At 47.1% G+C, this 23,138-nt stretch overlaps 1 protein-coding gene across 1 annotated transcript in view; it reads right to left on the bottom strand.

The window, feature by feature from the left end:
- Nucleotides 1-23,138, bottom strand: part of LOC147725694 (uncharacterized) — an 80,421-nt gene that overhangs the window by 28,151 nt on the left and 29,132 nt on the right. Inside the window, exon 2 of the mRNA XM_086964481.1 lies at nt 12,843-12,948. Coding sequence (XP_086820607.1) covers nt 12,843-12,912 — 70 coding nt within the window. The 5' untranslated portion in view covers nt 12,913-12,948. The remainder of the gene's footprint in view (nt 1-12,842; nt 12,949-23,138) is intronic.

Raw genomic sequence — 23,138 nt, forward strand, 5'->3', positions numbered from 1 at the left:
GACAATCATCAGCACATACAGGATGACAATCATCAGCCCATACAGGATACAATCATCAGCCCATACAGGAAACAATCATCAGCCCATACAGGATGACCATCATCAGCCCATACAGAATGACAATCATCAGCCCATACAGAATGACAATCATCAGCCCATACAGGATGACAATCATCAGCCCATACAGGACGACAATCATCAGCCTATACAGGACGACAATCATCAGCCCATACAGGACGACAATCATCAGCCCATACAGGTTGACAATCATCAGCCCATACAGGATGACAATCTTCAGCCCATACAGGTTGACAATCATCAGCCCATACAGGATGACAATCATCAGCCCATACAGGATGACAATCATTTGCCCATACAGGATGACAATCATCAGCCCATACAGGATGACAATCATCAGCCCATACAGGATACAATCATCAACCCACACAGGATGACAATCATCAGCCCATACAGTTTGACAATCATAAACCCATACAGGATACAGTCATCAGCCCATACAGGATACAGTCATCAGCCCATACGGGATACAGTCATCAGCCCATAAAGGATGACAATCATCAGCACATACAGGATGACAATCATCAGCCCATACAGGATACAATCATCAGCCCATACAGGATACAGTCATCAGCCCATACAGGATGACAATCATCAGCCCATACAGGATGACAATCATCAGCACATACAGGATGACAATCATCAGCCCATACAGGACACAATCATCAGCCCAATATAGGAAACAATCATCAGCCCATACAGGATGACAATCATCAGCCCATACAGGATACAGTCATCAGCCCATACAGGAAGACAATCATCAGCCCATACAGGATGACAATCATCAGCCCATACAGGATACAATCATCAACCCACATAGGCTGACAATCCTCACCCCATACAGGATGACAATCATAAGCCCATACAGGATACCGTCATCAGCCCATACAGGATACAGTCATCAGCCCATACAGGATGACAATCATCAGCACATACAGGATGACAATCATCAGCCCATACAGAATACAATCATCAGCCCATACAGGATACAATCATCAGCCCATACAGGATGACAATCATCAGCCCATACAGGATACAGTCATCAGCCCATACAGGATGACAATATTCAGCCTATACAGGATGACAATCATCAGCCCATACAGGACGACAATCATCAGCCCATACAAGACGACAATCATCAGCCCATACAGGATACAATCATCAGCCCACACAGGGTGACAATCATCAGCTCATACAGGATGACAATCATCAGCCCATACAGGATACGATCATCAGCCCATACAGGATGACAATCATCAGCCCATACAGGATACAATCATCTGCCCATACAGGATGAAAATCATCAGCCCATACAGGATACAATCATCAGCCCATACAGGATACATTCATCAGCCCATACAGGATGACAATCATCAGCCCATACAGGATGACAATCATCAGCACATACAGGATGACAATCATCAGCCCATACAGGATACAATCATCAGCCCATACAGGAAACAATCATCAGCCCATACAGGATGACCATCATCAGCCCATACAGAATGACAATCATCAGCCCATACAGAATGACAATCATCAGCCCATACAGGATGACAATCATCAGCCCATACAGGACGACAATCATCAGCCTATACAGGACGACAATCATCAGCCCATACAGGATGACAATCATCAGCCCATACAGGTTGACAATCATCAGCCCATACAGGATGACAATCTTCAGCTCATACAGGTTGACAATCATCAGCCCATACAGGATGACAATCATCAGCCCATACAGGATGACAATCATTAGCCCATACAGGATGACAATCATCAGCCCATACAGGATGACAATCATCAGCCCATACAGGATACAATCATCAACCCACACAGGATGACAATCATCAGCCCATACAGGTTGACAATCATAAACCCATACAGGATACAGTCATCAGCCCATACAGGATACAGTCATCAGCCCATACGGGATACAGTCATCAGCCCATAAAGGATGACAATCATCAGCACATACAGGATGACAATCATCAGCCCATACAGGATACAATCATCAGCCCATACAGGATACAGTCATCAGCCCATACAGGATGACAATCATCAGCCCATACAGGATGACAATCATCAGCACATACAGGATGACAATCATCAGCCCATACAGGACACAATCATCAGCCCAATATAGGAAACAATCATCAGCCCATACAGGATGACAATCATCAGCCCATACAGGATACAGTCATCAGCCCATACAGGAAGACAATCATCAGCCCATACAGGATGACAATCATCAGCCCATACAGGATACAATCATCAACCCACATAGGCTGACAATCCTCACCCCATACAGGATGACAATCCTCACCCCATACAGGATGACAATCATAAGCCCATACAGGATACAGTCATCAGCCCATACAGGATACAGTCATCAGTCCATACAGGATGACAATCATCAGCACATACAGGATGACAATCATCAGCCCATACAGAATACAATCATCAGCCCATACAGGATACAATCATCAGCCCATACAGGATGACAATCATCAGCCCATACAGGATACAGTCATCAGCCCATACAGGATGACAATATTCAGCCTATACAGGATGACAATCATCAGCCCATACAGGACGACAATCATCAGCCCATACAAGACGACAATCATCAGCCCATACAGGATACAATCATCAGCCCATATATGGTGACAATCATCAGCTCATACAGGATGACAATCATCAGCCCATACAGGATACGATCATCAGCCCATACAGGGTGACAATCATCAGCCCATACAGGATACAATCATCAGCCCATACAGAATGACAATCATCAGCCCATACAGAATGACAACCATCAGCCCATACAGGATACAATCATCAGCCCATAGAGGATGACAATCATCAGCCCATACAGGACGATAATCATCAGCCCATACAGGACGACAATCATCAGCCCATCCAGGACGACAATCATCAGCCCATAGAGGATGACAATCATCAGCCCAGACAGGACCACAATCATCAGCCCATACAGGATGATAATCATCAGCCCATACAGGATACAATCATCAGCCCATACAGAATGACAATCATCAGCCCATAGAGGATACAATCATCAGCCCATACAGGATGACAATCATCAGCCCATACAGGATGACAATCATCAGCCCATACAGAATGACAATCATCAGCCCATACAGGATGACAATCATCAGCCCATACAGGACGACAATCATCAGCCTATGCAGGACGACAATCATCAGCCCATACAGGACGACAATCATCAGCCCATACAGGATGACAATCATCAGCCCATACAGGATGACAATCATCAGCCCACACAGGACAACAATCATCAGCCCATACAGGATGACAATCATCAGCCCATACAGGATACAATCATCAGCCCACACAGGATACAATAATCCCAGCCCATACAGGATACAATCATCAGCCCATACAGGATGACAATCATCAGCCCATACAGGATACAATCATCAACCCATACAGGATACAATCATCAGCCCATACAGGATGACAATCATCAGCCCATACAGGATACAATCATCAGCACATACAGTATGACAATCATTAGCCCATACAGGATGACAAACTTCAGCCCATACAGGATGACAATCATCAGCCCATACAGGACGACAATCATCAGCCCATACAGGACGACAATCATCAGTCCATACAGGATACAAAAATAAGCCCATACAGGATAACAATCATCAGCCCATACAGGACGACAATCATCAGCCCATTCAGGTTGACAGTCATCAGCCCATACAGGACGACAATCATCAGCCCATACAGGACAACAATCATCAGCCCATATAGGATGACAATCATCAGCCCATACAGGATGACAATCATCAGCCCATACAGGATGATAATCATCAGCCCATACAGAATGACAATCATCTGCCCATACAGGATGACAATCATCAGCCCATACAGGATACAATCAGCAGCCCATACAGATTACAATCATCAGACCATACAGGATCCAATCAGCCCATACAGGATGCAATCATCAGCCCATACAGGATGACAATCATCAGCCCATACAGGATACAATCATCATCCCTTACGGATACAATCATCAGCCCATACAGGATGACAATCATCAGCCCATACATGATACAAATATCAGCTGAATACAGGATACAATCATCAGCCCATAGAGGATACAATCAACAGCACATACAGGATACAATCATCATTTCATACCGGATACAATCAATAGCCCATACAGGATTACAATCATCAGCCCATACAGGATGACAATCATCAGCACATACAGGATACAATCATCATCCCACACAGGATGACAATCATCAGCCCACACAGGATGACAATCATAAGCCCATACAGGACACAGTCATCAGCCCATACAGGATACAGTCATCAGCCCATACAGGATGACAATCATCAGCACTTACAGGATGACAATCATCAGCCCATACAGGATGACAATCATCAGCCCATACAGGATGCAGTCATCAGTCCATACAGGATGACAATCATCAGCCCATACAGGATGACAAGCATCAGCCCATACAGGATGGCAATCATCAGCCTACAGAGGATGACAATCATCAGCCCATACAGGATACAATCATCAGCCCATACAGGATGACAATCATCAGCCCATACATGATACAACCATCAACCCATACAGGATGACAATCATCAGCCCATACAGGATACAATCATCAGCCCATACAGGATACAGTCATCAGCCCATACAGGTTTACAATCATCAGCCCATACAGGATGACAATCAGCCCATACAGGATACAATCATCAGCCCATACAGGATGACAATCATCAGTCCATACAGGATACAAAAATAAGCCCATACAGGATAACAATCATCAGCCCATACAGGATGAAAATCATCAGCCCATACAGGATACAACCATCAGCCCATACAGGATACATTCATCAGCCCATACAGGATGACAATCATCAGCCCATACAGGATGACAATCATCAGCACATACAGGATGACAATCATCAGCCCATACAGGATACAATCATCAGCCCATACAGGAAACAATCATCAGCCCATACAGGATGACCATCATCAGCCCATACAGAATGACAATCATCAGCCCATACAGGATGACAATCATCAGCCCATACAGGACGACAATCATCAGCCTATACAGGACGACAATCATCAGCCCATACAGGACGACAATCATCAGCCCATACAGGTTGACAATCATCAGCCCATACAGGATGACAATCTTCAGCCCATACAGGTTGACAATCATCAGCCCATACAGGATGACAATCATCAGCCCATACAGGATGACAATCATTAGCCCATACAGGATGACAATCATCAGCCCATACAGGATGACAATCATCAGCCCATACAGGATACAATCATCAACCCACACAGGATACAGTCATCAGCCCATAAAGGATGACAATCATCAGCACATACAGGATGACAATCATCAGCCCATACAGGAAACAATCATCAGCCCATACAGGATACAGTCATCAGCCCATACAGGATGACAATCATCAGCCCATACAGGATGACAATCATCAGCACATACAGGATGACAATCATCAGCCCATACAGGACACAATCATCAGCCCAATACAGGAAACAATCATCAGCCCATACAGGATGACAATCATCAGCCCATACAGGATACAGTCATCAGCCCATACAGGAAGACAATCATCAGCCCATACAGGATGACAATCATCAGCCCATACAGGATACAATCATCAACCCACATAGGCTGACAATCCTCACCCCATACAGGATGACAATCATAAGCCCATACAGGATACAGTCATCAGCCCATACAGGATACAGTCATCAGCCCATACAGGATGACAATCATCAGCACATACAGGATGACAATCATCAGCCCATACAGAATAAAATCATCAGCCCATACAGGATACAATCATCAGCCCATACAGGATGACAATCATCAGCCCATACAGGATACAGTCATCAGCCCATACAGGATGACAATATTCAGCCTATACAGGATGACAATCATCAGCCCATACAGGACGACAATCATCAGCCCATACAAGACGACAATCATCAGCCCATACAGGATACAATCATCAGCCCATACAGGGTGACAATCATCAGCTCATACAGGATGACAATCATCAGCCCATACAGGATACGATCATCAGCCCATACAGGATGACAATCATCAGCCCATACAGGATACAATCATTAGCCCATACAGAATGACAATCATCAGCCCATACAGAATGACAACCATCAGCCCATACAGGATACAATCATCAGCCCATAGAGGATGACAATCATCAGCCCATACAGGACGATAATCATCAGCCCATACAGGACGACAATCATCAGCCCATCCAGGACGACAATCATCAGCCCATAGAGGATGACAATCATCAGCCCAGACAGGACCACAATCATCAGCCCATACAGGATGACAATCATCAGCCCATACAGGATACAATCATCAGCCCATACAGAATGACAATCATCAGCCCATAGAGGATACAATCATCAGCCCATACAGGATGACAATCATCAGCCCATACAGGATGACAATCATCAGCCCATACAGGATGACAATCATCAGCCCATACAGAATGACAATCATCAGCCCATACAGGATGACAATCATCAGCCCATACAGGACGACAATCATCAGCCTATGCAGGACGACAATCATCAGCCCATACAGGACGACAATCATCAGCCCATACAGGATGACAATCATCAGCCCATACAGGATGACAATCATCAGCCCACACAGGACAACAATCATCAGCCCATACAGGATGACAATCATCAGCCCATACAGGATACAATCATCAGCCCACACAGGATACAATAATCCCAGCCCATACAGGATACAATCATCAGCCCATACAGGATGACAATCATCAGCCCATACAGGATACAATCATCAACCCATACAGGATACAATCATCAGCCCATACAGGATGACAATCATCAGCCCATACAGGATGACAATCATCAGCCCATACAGGATACAATCATCAGCACATACAGTATGACAATCATTAGCCCATACAGGATGACAAACTTCAGCCCATACAGGATGACAATCATCAGCCCATACAGGACAACAATCATCAGCCCATACGGGACGACAATCATCAGCCCATACAGGATACAAAAATAAGCCCATACAGGATAACAATCATCAGCCCATACAGGACGACAATCATCAGCCCATTCAGGTTGACAGTCATCAGCCCATACAGGACGACAATCATCAGCCCATACAGGACAACAATCATCAGCCCATATAGGATGACAATCATCAGCCCATACAGGATGACAATCATCAGCCCATACAGGATGATAATCATCAGCCCATACAGAATGACAATCATCTGCCCATACAGGATGACAATCATCAGCCCATACAGGATACAATCAGCAGCCCATACAGATTACAATCATCAGCCCATACAGGATTCAATCAGCCCATACAGGATACAAGCATCATCCCATACAGGATGACAATCATCAGCTCATACAGGATGACAATCATCAGCCCATTGAGGATAACAATCATCAGCCCATACAGGATACAATCATCAGCCCATACAGGATGCAATCATCAGCCCATACAGGATGACAATCATCAGCCCATACAGGATACAATCATCATCCCTTACGGATACAATCATCAGCCCATACAGGATGACAATCATCAGCCCATACATGATACAAATATCAGCTGAATACAGGATACAATCATCAGCCCATAGAGGATACAATCAACAGCACATACAGGATACAATCATCATTCCATACCGGATACAATCAATAGCCCATACAGGATTACAATCATCAGCCCATACAGGATAACAATCATCAGCACATACAGGATGACAATCATAAGCCCATACAGGATACAGTCATCAGCCCATACAGGATACAGTCATCAGCCCATACAGGATGACAATCATCAGCACTTACAGGATGACAATCATCAGCCCATACAGGATGACAATCATCAGCCCATACAGGATGCAGTCATCAGTCCATACAGGATGACAATCATCAGCCCATACAGGATGACAAGCATCAGCCCATACAGGATGGCAATCATCAGCCTACAGAGGATGACAATCATCAGCCCATACAGGATACAATCATCAGCCCATACAGGATGACAATCATCAGCCCATACATGATACAACCATCAACCCATACAGGATGACAATCATCAGCCCATACAGGATACAGTCATCAGCCCATACAGGATACAGTCATCAGCCCATACAGGTTGACAATCATCAGCCCATACAGGATGACAATCAGCCCATACAGGATACAATCATCAGCCCATACAGGATGACAATCATCAGTCCATACAGGATACAAAAATAAGCCCATACAGGATAACAATCATCAGCCCATACAGGACGACAATCATCAGCCCATTCAGGTTGACAGTCATCAGCCCATACAGGACGACAATCATCAGCCCATACAGGACAACAATCATCAGCCCATATAGGATGACAAACATCAGCCCATACAGGATGACAATCATCAGCCCATACAGGATGATAATCATCAGCCCATACAGAATGACAATCATCTGCCCATACAGGATGAAAATCATCAGCCCATACAGGATACAATCATCAGCCCATACAGGATACATTCATCAGCCCATACAGGATGACAATCATCAGCCCATACAGGATGACAATCATCAGCACATACAGGATGACAATCATCAGCCCATACAGGATACAATCATCAGCCCATTCAGGAAACAATCATCAGCCCATACAGGATGACAATCAGTCAGTCAGTCAAAATTCTTTATTGCGATAACTTAATATCATACAAAGACAATGGCATGAAATCACAAACAACAAATACCATGAGTAAAAACAGTTAAAAAACATTTAAAAAAACATTTTAGTTAAAATCATTGTACACCATATTATGTTTCTTAGATAAAATATTAGTACAAGTTACGAGGTACTAAAGTGCAAAGTGCTAAAGTGCAGAAAAAGGTGCAAATTTTCCTAGGTGTGTCCCCACATGGATATTAGAGTAAGGTATCTACAAGCCCTGTTACAATATAATCTAAGATTCTTGACCGAAAATTACCAGCAGCCAGACTAGTTGATATGCGAGTCTGGGCTACAAAAGGAGGTAGGCGCATTTTTAAGTCTGATGTTCCTGCTTCTTATAGCTCTCACCAGGAAGCTTGCCACATAAAACATGATCCTGGGAGTTTGTAACATTTGTAAGTAAATAAGAGCAGGTCTGACTAAGATAAATCCTGCTTCCTTGAGTATAGGTACAAGAAACAACTTTCGAGCATCGTTATAATAACTGCAGAACATTATAAAATGCATTGTACTTTGCTCCGAAAAATGATCACAAGAACAGGGCGGAGCCTTTTCAGGGGTGCTCCACACAGGAAAAAAAACCAAGTTAAAATGAATCAAATTAAGTCGAAAACGGGTTAAAATGAACCTGTGGTAGGGATGAGTCACCACGTTGAGGTAGTTGTCAGGACCAATAGGTATAGCCAGCAAAAGACTGGCCCTGACACTGGGTTTCTTCAGCTCGGTTTCTTCCCTCTCCAGGGAGAGGAGCTCCTTCATAGCCACCTTGGTGTAAACGACGTCTTTGGATGTTACAGAGTCAATGACAGAGTATAGTTCGGGCCTCCCCAACCTAGAAAAGCTATCCTTAATGTACATCAACCATCCAATCCTATGTACATTATCTAGAGTCAAACAGTCCCTCATTATAGTATGATTCAGGGGAATTTCAGTATTAGGCCACATCTTAAGCCAAGCGATTAAAGGTGCTGTTTTAATCAAATCAGCGATGTAGCCTTCCCCTAATTCCAGATGGACGGTATAGGACGGGGTTGACTGCGGGACACCCAAAACAGATCTAAAAAATTTGTTTTCCGCTGTCTGAATGGGATCAACTCCCTTATAACCCCACAATGACCCAATATATGATGCAACTGAGATGCATTTAGCTCTATATATTTTACTGATAGCTGCCATTGGCCTACCCCCCAGTTTTTTAGAAAACCCATGGAGGGCAGCGGAAGTTCTGGCCAGCGTGGCTACTCTGTTTTTTACGTGGGGACCCCAACTACCTTTCTCATCAAAGGTGATCCCCAGGTAGGGAAAAGAGGTGATGCGAACAAGCTTTTCCTGGCCACAGAAAAAGGTTTTGTGGAAAGATTTCCTTGAGGCCCGGCCCATGAGCATAACCTGAGATTTTTTCGCATTTATTTTCAGGTCTAAGGAACCCATGAAGGATTCAAAGGCGTCCAAAAGTCGTTGAAGCCCCACCCCTGTTCGAGCTAGTAGAACCGCATCGTCCGCGTACAGAAGAACTGGTATGCCCTGTTCCCCTGCACGTGGGATGTCGCTTGTAACGCCCCTTAGGGCGGGCTCTAGAGCGTTCACATATAGCGTGAACAGTAGTGGTGCCAATATGCATCCCTGTCGGACTCCCCTTTCAGATGCAAACACGTCAGTGCACCTTCCGTTAGTGGAAACTCTAATTTTGGCAGAAAGGCCAGAGTGGAGGTCAGCCAGTAAATTGACTATGGATCTGGATGACAATCATCAGCCCATACAGGATGACAATCATCAGCCCATACAGGATACAGTCATCAGCCCATACAGGAAGACAATCATCAGCCGATACAGGATGACAATCATCAGCCCATACAGGATGACAATCATCAGCACATACAGGATACAATCATCAACCCACATAGGATGACAATCCTCACCCCATACAGGATGACAATCATAAGCCCATACAGGATACAGTCGTCAGCCCATACAGGATACAGTCATCAGCCCATACAGGATGACAATCATCAGCACATACAGGATGACAATCATCAGCCCATACAGAATACAATCATCAGCCCATACAGGATACAATCATCAGCCCATACAGTATACAGTAATCAGCCCATACAGGATGACAATATTCAGCCCATACAGGATAACAATCATCAGCCCATACAGGATACAATCATCAACCCATACAGGATGACAATCATCAGCCCATACAGGATGACAATCATCAGCCCATACAGGATACAGTCATCAGCCCATGCAGGATACAGTCATCAGCCCATACAGGATGACAATCATCAGCCCATACAGGATACAATCATCAACCCATACAGGATGACAATCATAAGCCCATACATGATACAATCATCAGCCCATACAGGACGACAATCATCAGCCCATACAGGTTGACAATCATCAGCCCATACAGGACCACAATCATCAGCCCAAACAGGATGACAATCATCAGCCCATACAGGATGGCAATCATCAGCCCATACAGGATAACAATCATCAGCCCATACAGGATACAATCATCAGCCCATACATGATACAAGCATCAGCCCATACAGGACGACAATCATCAGCCCATACAGGACTACAATCATCAGCCCAAACAGGATACAGTCAACAGCCCATACAGGTTGACAATCATCAGCCCATACAGGATGACAATCTTCAGCCCATACAGGATGACAATCATTAGCCCATACAGGATGACAATCATCAGCCCATACAGGATGACAATCATCAGCCCATACAGGATACAATCATCAACCCACACAGGATGAAAATCATCAGCCCATACAGGATACAATCATCGGCCCATACAGGATACAGTCATCAGCCCATACAGGATGACAATCATCAGCCCATACAGGATGACAAACATCAGCACATACAGGATGACAATCATCAGCCCATACAGGATACAGTCATCAGCTCATACAGATTTCAATCATCAGCCCATACAGGATGACAAGCATCAGCTCATACAGGATAACAATCATCAGCCCATACAGGATACAACCATCAGCCCATACAGGATACAATCATAAGCCCATACAGGATACAATCTTCAGCCCATACAAGATGACAATCATCAGCCCATACAGGATTCGATCATCAGCCCATACAGGATGACAATCAGCCCATACAGGATGACAATCATCAGCCCTTACAGGATGCCAATGGGCGGGTGAAGCTGCTCTTGTGCTCCGAGGAGGAGTGCGAGGCGCCCCCATCATGGAGCGGAGGCTTTTCGGAGGGGAACAGTGCCACTCCCTGCAATGCCCAAAATTACAGACAAAAGGCGTCTGTAAAAGGGATAATCGTGGACAATGGACATGCGGTCCAAATCATGGACGGTCCGTGAAATTTAAGGACAGTTGGTCACCCTACATCCTGTGCGGCTCGCTTCTTTGTTCCTGGCAGACTTCTATACTCTCTCCTATTGGCTCATAGGAGTCATTCACTGCCACCTCCTGGTGGCGTTGGGTTCAAGCCTGTAAAACTTTGTACATCATGTTACAACATTCCTTATCTTACCAGCAGGGGTGACTGTGCATGCTTGGACCTCCCTTTACTGTGAATACTGGCTGCGACCACAGGAGTTTCAATCCATGAACCATTAGACCCTACATAATCAATACATTCAGGTCAGCATCCTCTGGGGCATTAAGTGTGCTGGCCTATATCTTGTCCTGATTGCATTTAATACAGAGATTTCATTCAGATATGTCTCTTTACTCCATCCAATACTTCTCCTGTTATGTAGGGGTCTACTACTTCCCGTCACAGTGACACTACATTAGAAATGTGCTGATCAGTAACCCCACCACGACCCCCCCAATCATGCCCTCCTTCCCCCTCCCCCCAATCATGCCCCCCCCCGTTAGCCTCTGTACCAGGTCACTTACTGCGGTCGGAAATGGCGCTTTCCAAGATGGTGAACATGATGCAAAGGGTGAGGAGTGCCCTGAACCCCATGATGCTCTCGGGGTACTCCGCTATCGCGTCTTCTTCCTGTGGGGAAAAGGACAGAGAAATGTCTGTCACTCACTGACGTCAACACAAGAGTTCAAAGATTGGTTTCTGTGAGGAGGAGCCTTAAGGCTGGGGTATCGCGGTGGCACCCCTGCGGAGAGTGTGATGGCAGCGCATGACCTGGCTTCTGTCACGTGGGTTGCCTTAGACGATGTGTGTCACTTTCATTGAATCATGTGATATTAACGTGCATGACTTCATGGGGTGTGCCTTTCATTTCATCTCATGACGTGTGAGTGTCACTTTGGTTTCATCACATGGGACAAGAGGATTGTGTGATGTGGCGTTGCTCACTTTATCCCATTGGTCGCTGCTTGGACATGCTGTGAAGTGGGCCTGGGCGTTAAACTCTCTTCAGTTTGCGGAATTTTCTGCATTCCGCGTGGCTCACGGAACCGCCGTAAACTTCACTCCACGTGGCGCAGCAGAGTATTTCTGCACTCATGCACAGTAAGTTGGCGTGCACCAGCTGCTGCTTAGGTGGAGTTTCTACCCGAAGGGCAGGAAGATCAGCGCGAACTGCAGTTCGCACTACACACAACTTCAGAGTTTTTTTGTCACTTCACGGAGTTCTGCATAGCGAAACACCGCGAACTACGTCCAGGCTTAGTGTGAAAACACTGCATAAGAACATGAGCAGTAGAGGAAACTGGTCCATGTTGTTGATTTTTAAAAACTGTGACATGGACATGTGAAGTGAGACAAGGCACAGATATTACAGAGCAATCTTTATAATCCTGCGATTCAATCGTCTCAGAATCCGGTTATTTTTTTTACATCATATAAATAGACACACACTCGCGTATAATATTTATCTGCTGCAATAAGTATCACCTATCACTAGTTTTTGGGGAATAATATGCAGATTTTGGTGTTGAAAGCACAAAACACACATGGTCTGGCAACTATCTTACACTTTTTCCCTGTTAAATTCTGGCAGGTTTTACAAAGGGTGAGATATTTAATGCACCCAGTAATTACCGGATCCGGTAAATACTCCCCGCTCGGATTTCCGATCCTTGACTAAACAGGGATTGTTTTGAGAGTTCTCATGAATGCCACAGTTTCACCCCTACATGTCACGGTGTCGGCGCGTGCAGACCAGTCCTCGACGTCAGGGTATAAGCTGCACATATGTGGCACACTCAACAAGTTAGCAGGGGCGAGGGGTAAAGCAACCAGCGGGTAAAGTGCACTGACCCATTGCACCAAACAGCTAGCTGCAAGTGGGTCTCAAAGGCCAGACCTAAAAAGAGGGTGAGATCAAAGCAACCAGGCTTTTAGGGGCCCATTAATCAAAAAGTCATGCAGTACAGTGCAGAAAGCCTCCTTGCTGCGCTGCGTGACAGGGAAAGGGCAGGAATTCACCGTATTTAACAAAATAAGGTGCATTTTCTCTCTTTTCCTAGCACCTGCGCACAATGTGCCGCCTAGCACCAACACAGGCACCCTTGCACATTGGTGCAAGGGTGCCTGCGTTGTTAGTAGGATTGTTTTTGTGCAGGAAGGGAGATCCTTCCTGCATAAAAGGATGCCGGAGGATGAGTCTCACTGCTTCCAGCTGTCTCTTCAGGGATCTCCCAGACTGAGTGAGTGTCGGTGAGTGAAGAATCCCTGTAGATATTTGTGAGAAGCTGGCTTAGTATATTGTGCACGCTTATGTAAGTGGTCGCCCTGCACTAATCCAGACAACCCTTATGGTGATTTAGGAGGTCTCAGACAACCTTAGAAAGCTCTCTAAGTGGTAGCTGTGGAGAGCAGCCTTCATGCTTAGTACAGAAGGAGTGTAAAGCAGCTTGTTTTACCAGAGTATAATCTTATTGGTATAGATTAAGTGAAAAAGAAGCACACACTGTATTTATAAAAATATGTATTTATTATAAGACACTCACTAACACATATAAGTATCTCCTACCCGGAGATATACGAAATGCACACAATACTTTGCAAAGAAAACAGATGAGTAGCACAAATACACAGGGGTTACCATATACTAAAATAGAGGTATGCAAACTACGACTTAAGAGTCAAGACTGTGCCCTGAAGACGTAGAAGTGCCAGGGACCCAAGGAACCACCCGAGGTAATTAACCAGGAACTCCACGGAGGCTGTGTGCAGTGTGGCAACACGAAAGTAGGCTCAATACAAGTGAACGTGCAAGTCGCAGTTGCAATTTTAAAGAAGGACCCTTCCCAGTGGACCCTGAAAAAATCCTGTGGAAGACAGAAGGTTGAAGAGCCACCCCGCCCGTGGATACCATAGTACCCACATTACCTACAGCAGGGAAGCCGGTGTGAAGTGGTGCTGGAAACCACAGTCAAACTCATGGAGGATTTCAGGAAGATGCCACTGCTGGAGAAGGAGAAGGTGTTTGGTGGAATCCAAAGGTGGATACTTAGAGCCCAAAGATCTTGGCGGAAGAAAGCCAACAAGCCTTTGCAATGGCAAGTCAACACTGTGTGCAGGGGTTTGGTTCCTGCGGCTCTGATGAGGGATACTGGCCTCAAACTTGGTGAAAATACGGGGCAGGCCTCGATGGATGTGAAGAACCCCCCCCTGTGTTTCTGAGCCTTTTGGAGTGTATTGGAGCTCAGGATCAGCAGACCGGTCAGCTTTGTTGCGGTGCATGCAGATGCAGGGAAGTGACTCCTTCACTTCAAGGGAGATTCCTTCAGGTGTCTTGGATGCCCACAGGCATTGGAAGGTTCCTGTATGGGGCACAGGTACAGAAATTGCAACAGATGACCAGGGGGACGAGACCAGGAGCAGCAGGAGTCTTCCTAGTTTCAGTCTTGAGGCCCAGAGAGAAGTCTAGCAAAGTCCAGAGAGCCCAGACGGTCAAAGAAGTGGTGTCTTGAAATTAATCTTGTCCCATGATGAATCTAGGGACCCACCTAGAGGTAAGCACTTAAGTACCCCATGGAAAGCACTGGGACGATTCAGGAGTCCCTTCAAGGGGAGGGGTCAGACAGTGGGGAGGATACTCCCATGTCCTTTGACCAGCTTTGCGCAGGGAGGGAGCCAACAGCTCCCTGAGCTGGTTTGAACTGGACTATGCATGGAGGGCACAAATGTGGCCCTCAAGCAGACTGAGTGGCGCTGGCAAGCGCTCCCACCCAGCCCCAATACACTAAACCTGTCTGGGAGGTGGTCACAGCTCCATGTGACAGGATACCTATTTGTTCTGCCTTCCCCTGCTTGAGCTTGGCTCAGCAGCAGGAGGGCAGAATCATGTCTCTGGTCGGCATCAGTCATGTTGTGCTGACTGGGTCTAGAAGACTGGTCTCTGGAGCACTGAGAGTCGTCTCTGGAGGAGCTTTACAGTGCATGGAATCATACCTCCCACACCGTTTCTGGTGTGGAGGTATGATCCCAACATGTTTAATACGAAACATGACAGGGTTTGTTAAAGCCAGTTTAGAGAAGCTCATTGTGTAATGATGCCTGGCCACTCTTTGTATCTTAATGGCTGATGCACTTAAAACCAGGAGAATGGAAGGGTGTGGCCAAGATGGTGACCTAGGAGGACACAGGGCCTTGAGGCTCCTCGCAAAGGGCTCCCCTTCCCAGCCGATTCAAGCATAACAGTCCCCACTTGTGCTTTAAAATTGGCAGAAAATCGAGGGGAGGCGAGGAGCTGTGCCTGAGAGCATTTTCGGAGGCACATCGCCCCCGGAAGACCCCAATGAGGCCTGCAGCAGGCTGACACAAAATGGCACCCAGGCTGAGCGGGCACTGACTTGGGCATGATCGAGCTCAGCTGCGGAGACACCAAGGCTTCTGTGACAGCCCGCCGACCACCGGCCCTGACTGACAATAAGTGGGTGGTAGGACTGCTGGGCGGAAGATATGCCGGAGCACCTCAGCGAGCAACGGAGGGCTGAGAGGCGCACCTGAGCGGTGGGGTGAAAATCGAGGCCGGGGCTGTTGGTCCTACATGGGCACGAGCGGGAGCCACCCATCTTAGCTGCGCAGCGCGGGACAACAGCGCGGGACCCCTGAAAGTGCGCAACAGTGACGGCGGAGATCAACTGGAACCCGAAGCCCCCAGCAGAATTACATGCAGCAAGAGCCACGTACTTGAAACGGAAGGGAGGTGAGGACTGAGGAGACAAGGGGCTGCTGATAATCCGTGCAGCGGCATCAGTGCGACCTATCGGACCCGCCGGGAGCAGGGTGAGTGCAGCTCCCCTGATAGCAGCCCCCTGGTGGCACGCAGAGGAAGGAAGAAGGTGGGTGCGGGTATAGCACACCCCAGGGGCGCCTCCCGTAGCGGAGTGCGTGTGCCACCATTGATGGCAGGAGCAGTGGCTGAGGCGGACTAGAGACCTGTATAGGAGCACCAGAGGGAAAAGCTGGAGGGCCCTCACGGGCAAGGGTGAGGTGCCCGTAGCTGCAGTAGGCAGCCGGCCTGCAATCTACACTCAGCAAGAAGCACAGGGCAATGGGCGCATAAACCCAGGGGCCCACAAAACAGCTCTTGAGACCCCCCAGCTCCCAGGATTGGGAGCCACAGAGAACCTTCTTAGGTGAAAGGAGGGAGCCGGAACCCCCATGAGGCCCAGGACAGCAGTTGCCACAGCGGGACAAACATGCGACCTCCCAGCACGCAGCTACAAGACCAAGTGAGTGCAGTGGATCTGAGCCTGCCCGCCAACCTCCCAAATTGCGGTACGGACAGCCAGAGCTAGTGGGAAAGTACATGGGGAGACAAGCGGTCCCGCTGAAGTACTCTGAGCTCCCGAAATCTTGGTAGGAAGAGGGTTGTGACCCAAGATCTCCACGGTGCCCCAGGCACGAGCTGACACACGACAAGGAATTTGCGATTCTGGAGAGGGGGTGAGCTCAGTGGCTGATCCAGTGCATGGCCCACAGTGAGACTACCCCATAGGTGCCGGAGAGAGTCAGGAACAGACAACCAGGCTCGGGAGCTTCACCATGTCCACAACACATAAGAAAGGGGACCGCTCACTAAAAGACATGCTTATCAAAGGCCCCGTAGCGGGAGACAGGGGAAATCACACACCCCTTGCCCCTAAACAGCATGCAGAACATGGGGACGGGAAAGTGCCGATCACCCAAGCGTTTCTAGAGACACTTTTTAACACTCTCCAGGAGGATTTTCACACACTCAAGCAAGAGGTAGCAGGAGAAGAGAAGGAAATATGTTGCAATGTTGATGAGCTGGGGGAGCGAGTAGCCACCATTGAGGACAATGATCACACAAGAAGCGAGGAGCTGGATTAACTACAACAGGACCACCTTAAGGACCAACAGGTGGACCTACAACCACATGCAAAGGACCTAGAATACAGGTTGAGGTGCAATAACATCTGGGTCCGTGGAGTCCCGTTAAAAACGGAGGGGGAGGATATTGCCCACTACCTACAGGGCTTATTTCGGGAGATCCTCAGTGAGGGTCCGTACTTCGAGACCCGCATTGATCGTGCGCACAGGGTGGGCTTGGCGAGACAGGCACCAGCCCCCCCCCAAGACATTCTCGCCTTCTTACCGGATTTTCCATTGACGGAGCGCATCCTCCGGGAGGCGAGATTGAAGCAGCCTCTTCAACATCAAGGACACCCCGTAGTTCTTTTTCAGAACTTGGCCTTCATCACTCTCCAAAAGAGAAAATCATTCAAGGAAGTGAATACCTTCTTAAGAGATAAGGGAATACCCTACTCCTGGGGCCATCCTTTCCGATTGATCTTTATATGGAACGGCGCGCATCACCAGATGAGATCCCTCCGAGAGACTTGTGCGCTCCTGGGCCTTGAACACAGTGACCCAGACACCTTCCCTAGTCATTCCCAATGGTTGTTGGGCAGAGGATGGCAAACAGTGCGCCACAGACGCTCACCCGAAGAGGAACTGAAACCTGACCAGACAACCATGACGTAGGAACGGGCGTCGGCCCTAGAAGCGGTGACTCGAGACACCTCATCTCCTGAATAACCTGGATCCGCATTTGGGGACATACATGCACAGACTCACAGCTGGCTGGAGAGAGGGGTGGCGGGGGCCGGGGTTCTCAGGGTTACAGGCTCTTCCTGATTACTTGTTGTCACTTACCTGTGGTAATGATCTCCTTTGTCTTTCCTTAGGCAAGAGCAGTGCCATTCAGGTAGTACAACCGATGAACTTTATTGTAAACTTATACTTTGATAGATCATGTTTTTGTGATCGTAGTTATTTATTAGGTCCTGAAGAATCGCAGTCAATGTACTAAGGCGAGAAACATGTTGACCACACTAATTGCACGCTAGTCCTGTATCGTGACTTGGAAACCTAAGTTCCAGCGATTACAGACTACCTTCTGTTTTTACTTGCGGCAGAGGACCACCAGAATAAACTGTTCTCCGGTACCTTGTGCCACATTTTATCCTCACCCACACTATCCACTCTCTCTGGCCCCTCACCCACACTTCACCCATAGGCAGTTGGATAAAAGATCTCTGCTAAAGAGCCCCTCTTTGAGGTGAGCCGGTTGGACATTGCACCGCCTGCCCAACGAGGAGCACTGCTGATGATGAAGCATGACACTCGCAAGGGTGTGTGAGGCCATTATATCCAACAAATTGGATACCCAGGGTAGTCCTCCACTGAGCACTATCCCCTCCATCCCTCTTGACCGTTCCCTTCTCCTACTCTCTCCTTTAGGAACAGCTCAGTCGTTTTGTTATTTACTGTCTCGGGGCTTTGACTGTGGCTGGACCTTCCATTCTCATTTTTCCTTGAATGGCAATTTGAGCCCAACTGGATCAGAACTTGATCCATTACTTTCCCCTACTTATTGTTATATCTTCCTGATTACTCACCATTTGCCTGCGATCTTGGTAGGCAGGCAGTGGACTATGGTACTTTGTTGGGAATGTTCAGTTGGAGTTAGGAAGGGGGGTGAGGGGGTGTTGGGCGGAGTAGACAGGGAAGGGACTCAGTTTGGGGAGGGCTGTTGGGCTTCGGGAAGCGGGGAAGTGGTTGAGGGGGTGGAGGGAAGGAACCGGTGTGCCACGCATGGAGAGGATCCACGAGAGGTGCTTACTAGGGGGAGACCACCAATGACAATACAGTCCCTCTTCACGCAGCCACTTTGGCGGGATCTACCCTGAAAGGTATCACCCTTAATGTAAAGGGGCTAAATAATCCCATTAAGAGACCAGCTATATTGTCATACTTAGAGCACTCTGCTGCTTCGATTTTGTCTCCTGCAAGAAACGCACCTATTGTCCAAAGATTGGCAAAGAATGAGATCCCGGCATTTCCTCAACAGTTTTATTCCTCTACTACTGACAAGGGTTAGCTATATTGTTTGCGAGGCACTTCCAGGGCACGGTGGGTGATAAAGTGGCAGAAATTAAAGTCAGGCTGTTGGCATATAGTGTGAGGGTGGAGGGCACTCCCATGGTCATTGGATCCCTTTATGTCCCTAACTCAAATCAGGAAACTTTTCTCAGGGGAGCCATGTCAGAGGTCTTGAGACCCCAAGAAAGGCACATACTGGTGGGAGGCGACCTTAACCTGGTCATGGACCCAGACACAGACAGAGCAGGCCACCGCTCTGGCTCCACGGGGGCAATATCGGCAGAGGGGAAAAATTGGATGGCCCGCAGGAGAGTGGTGGATCTATGGCTGGAGGCACATCCTCAGAGTGCTCAATACTCGTTCTACTCACACGTGTACCACATGTACGTGAGGTTAGACCACTTTATTGGATCCTCGGAAATCAAGACGCTAGTCGAAGGAGTAGACATCACCCCAGCTGCACTCTCCGACCATGACGCTGTGTTAGTGACTATAACGGTCCCCCGGACTAAGACAACTGGGGGGGGGGTGGCAACTGCGGGAGACCCTACTACAAAGAAAAGGGGTGTCCCAACAGTTACACAAGAGTATCACTGACTACCTCACCACCAACGATAAGCCAGACACACCCTTAACCACGCTATGGTGTGCTCTTGAAGCAGTAGTGCGAGGGGAACTGATAGCCATCTCGGCGGCAGAATCCAGAGAGCGAAAAGAAAAAAGGGAAACACTCACGGCTAAGGTGGTTGAACTCGAGAGGGTGCATAGTCGCACTGTTTTATTTATTTATTTACTTATGAGATTTGTAGAGTGCGCAAATACCCTGGGTGTCTCGGCGCTGAGGACAACAGACAACAGACAGCTGAGAGATCCAGCAGTATGAGGACAGCCATCCCTCCCTGATCGAGAATAATTCTAATGTCTTCTGATGCTTTGATAAGCGCTGTTTCTGTTCTGTGGCCTTTACAGAAGCCAAATTGAGTGTCATCCAAGAGTTGGTGATCTTCAATATATGATATAATAAATTCTTGGATAGATGCCTGATGGAAACATTGCATTACAGATGATAGAATGTGATGGTGCAACTAGGTCAGCTAGTGGTTTGAGTACTGAAGGCAGGCAAGGGTCAGTAGCAGACTTGATAGTGGCGATTAGGTTTGAGATCTGGTCGAGAATGGTGCTCTCAAATTGCGCTAGCGAGGGAGAGTATTTAATGGGGTCAAGATTAAAAGGCTAAGAATTCGTTTGGGTGTGAGAAGAGAATTTGCTGTAAATATCATTCACCTTTTCAAAAAAATAATTAGCCAGTGTGATGGAGCTAGATTGCAATTTGAGACTTGTCCTGATAGTTTAGCTACAACCTCGTAAAGCTGTTTGTTGGAGTCATGCGCAGATTCAATTTGTGCGATGTAATATTTACTTTTCTCCTGTGTGATCAGCAATTTGTGTTTGTTAAGTGATTCTTTATAGTTTTTACGCGATTGTCTTTAGCGGTTCCTGCACAATTTCTTCTGAGCTCTAAGGGGTTCAGAGAACCAGGGGGCCGATGGAGAGCAGCGATTTTTCGAGAAAGTCTTTTTTGGCACCAACAGATTAAAAGCATTATGCAGCCAATTAGAATAATCTGATGATGCTAACTTGGGATCTGGGTAAGCTTCTGGTTGATTTGAGGATAAATGTGCTTTAAGGAGCTCAGGATCTGTGCTTTTCCAAGCTTTGATTGTTATGGGGGGGGCCTGAGAGAGCACTGGGTGTCAGATTTCTATTAATATGGATAAAGAATATGACCGCATGATGGTCTGTCCAGGCCAAGGGAAGAATGTTCTTTAAGGAGATGGTTGAAGAGTTGGAGGAAAGGCCATCAAGAGTGTGTCCGGCTATGAGCGTGGGGTTGGATACCCGCTGTGAAAGAACCAGCGTCTCTCTGATTCTGAAAGTAACATGATCGTATTGTTGTCAGCGTGATTTTCAAGATGAAAGTTGAAATCGCATTAAATAGAGAGAGATGGTTCTTCAGCAGCCAAGGGTTTCAGCATGGTGCTCAGAGTAGAAAGAAACAGGGTCCGAGATCCTGGGGGCCGATATAGTAAAATACCCTTAAAAGTTTGGGAGGAGGTTAGCAGGAAGAAGAAGCTCAATGCTTCACAGGTCTGATATGGTATATTGTCTATTTTAGCTGAGAATTTTCTGTGATAGATTATTGCTAGCCCGCCACCCTTCTTATTGGGTCTGTCCTGACGACAGGCTACATAACCCTCAGCGGTAGCCGTAGTGAGATTGGGTCTTGATGAGGAGTGTGTCCATGCTTCGGTTATGAAAAGAACATCAAGGTCATGTTCTGTGACAAACTCTAGTATCTCATACTTATGTTTAACTATAGAGCGTGTGTTTACAAGGGCTGCAGTAATGATTTCATCGGTAGAATGGGCAGAGTATGCCTGGGAGGTAACCAAACTGGGCTGGGATGGGAGAGTAATGGGAAGTCACAGTAGGGACAGACCTTCGAAAGGTCGCTTGGGGAGGCACCTGGCTCTATCGGAGGGCACATTATTGCAGGGTGAAGAAGATGAGATCGCTACTCGAGTAAGTTATTGCCTTAGAGTCTAAGGGGATTGAGCCAGGGGGGGTGACCCTGGGACTGTTAAAGATTGCAGGGATCTGTTAGCATGAGCTGAAAGCCATTTTGTACTTGGCAGCCATTTTAGGTAGCCATGTGCTCGCCATGCGTTGTTTCCCTCTTCCAGAGCCTTGCACATGCTCAGAGGGGCCTAGCTAGTAGAATGCACCTGCTCTTATGTTATAACTGTCGGGTTATTCTTGCTGATGTAAGGAGAAATGACTCTCCTCCCACTTTGTTGAGCAAGCAA

This window comes from Lissotriton vulgaris, chromosome 3_2, assembly GCF_964263255.1.
Source record: "Lissotriton vulgaris chromosome 3_2, aLisVul1.2, whole genome shotgun sequence".
NCBI lineage: Eukaryota > Metazoa > Chordata > Amphibia > Caudata > Salamandridae > Lissotriton > Lissotriton vulgaris.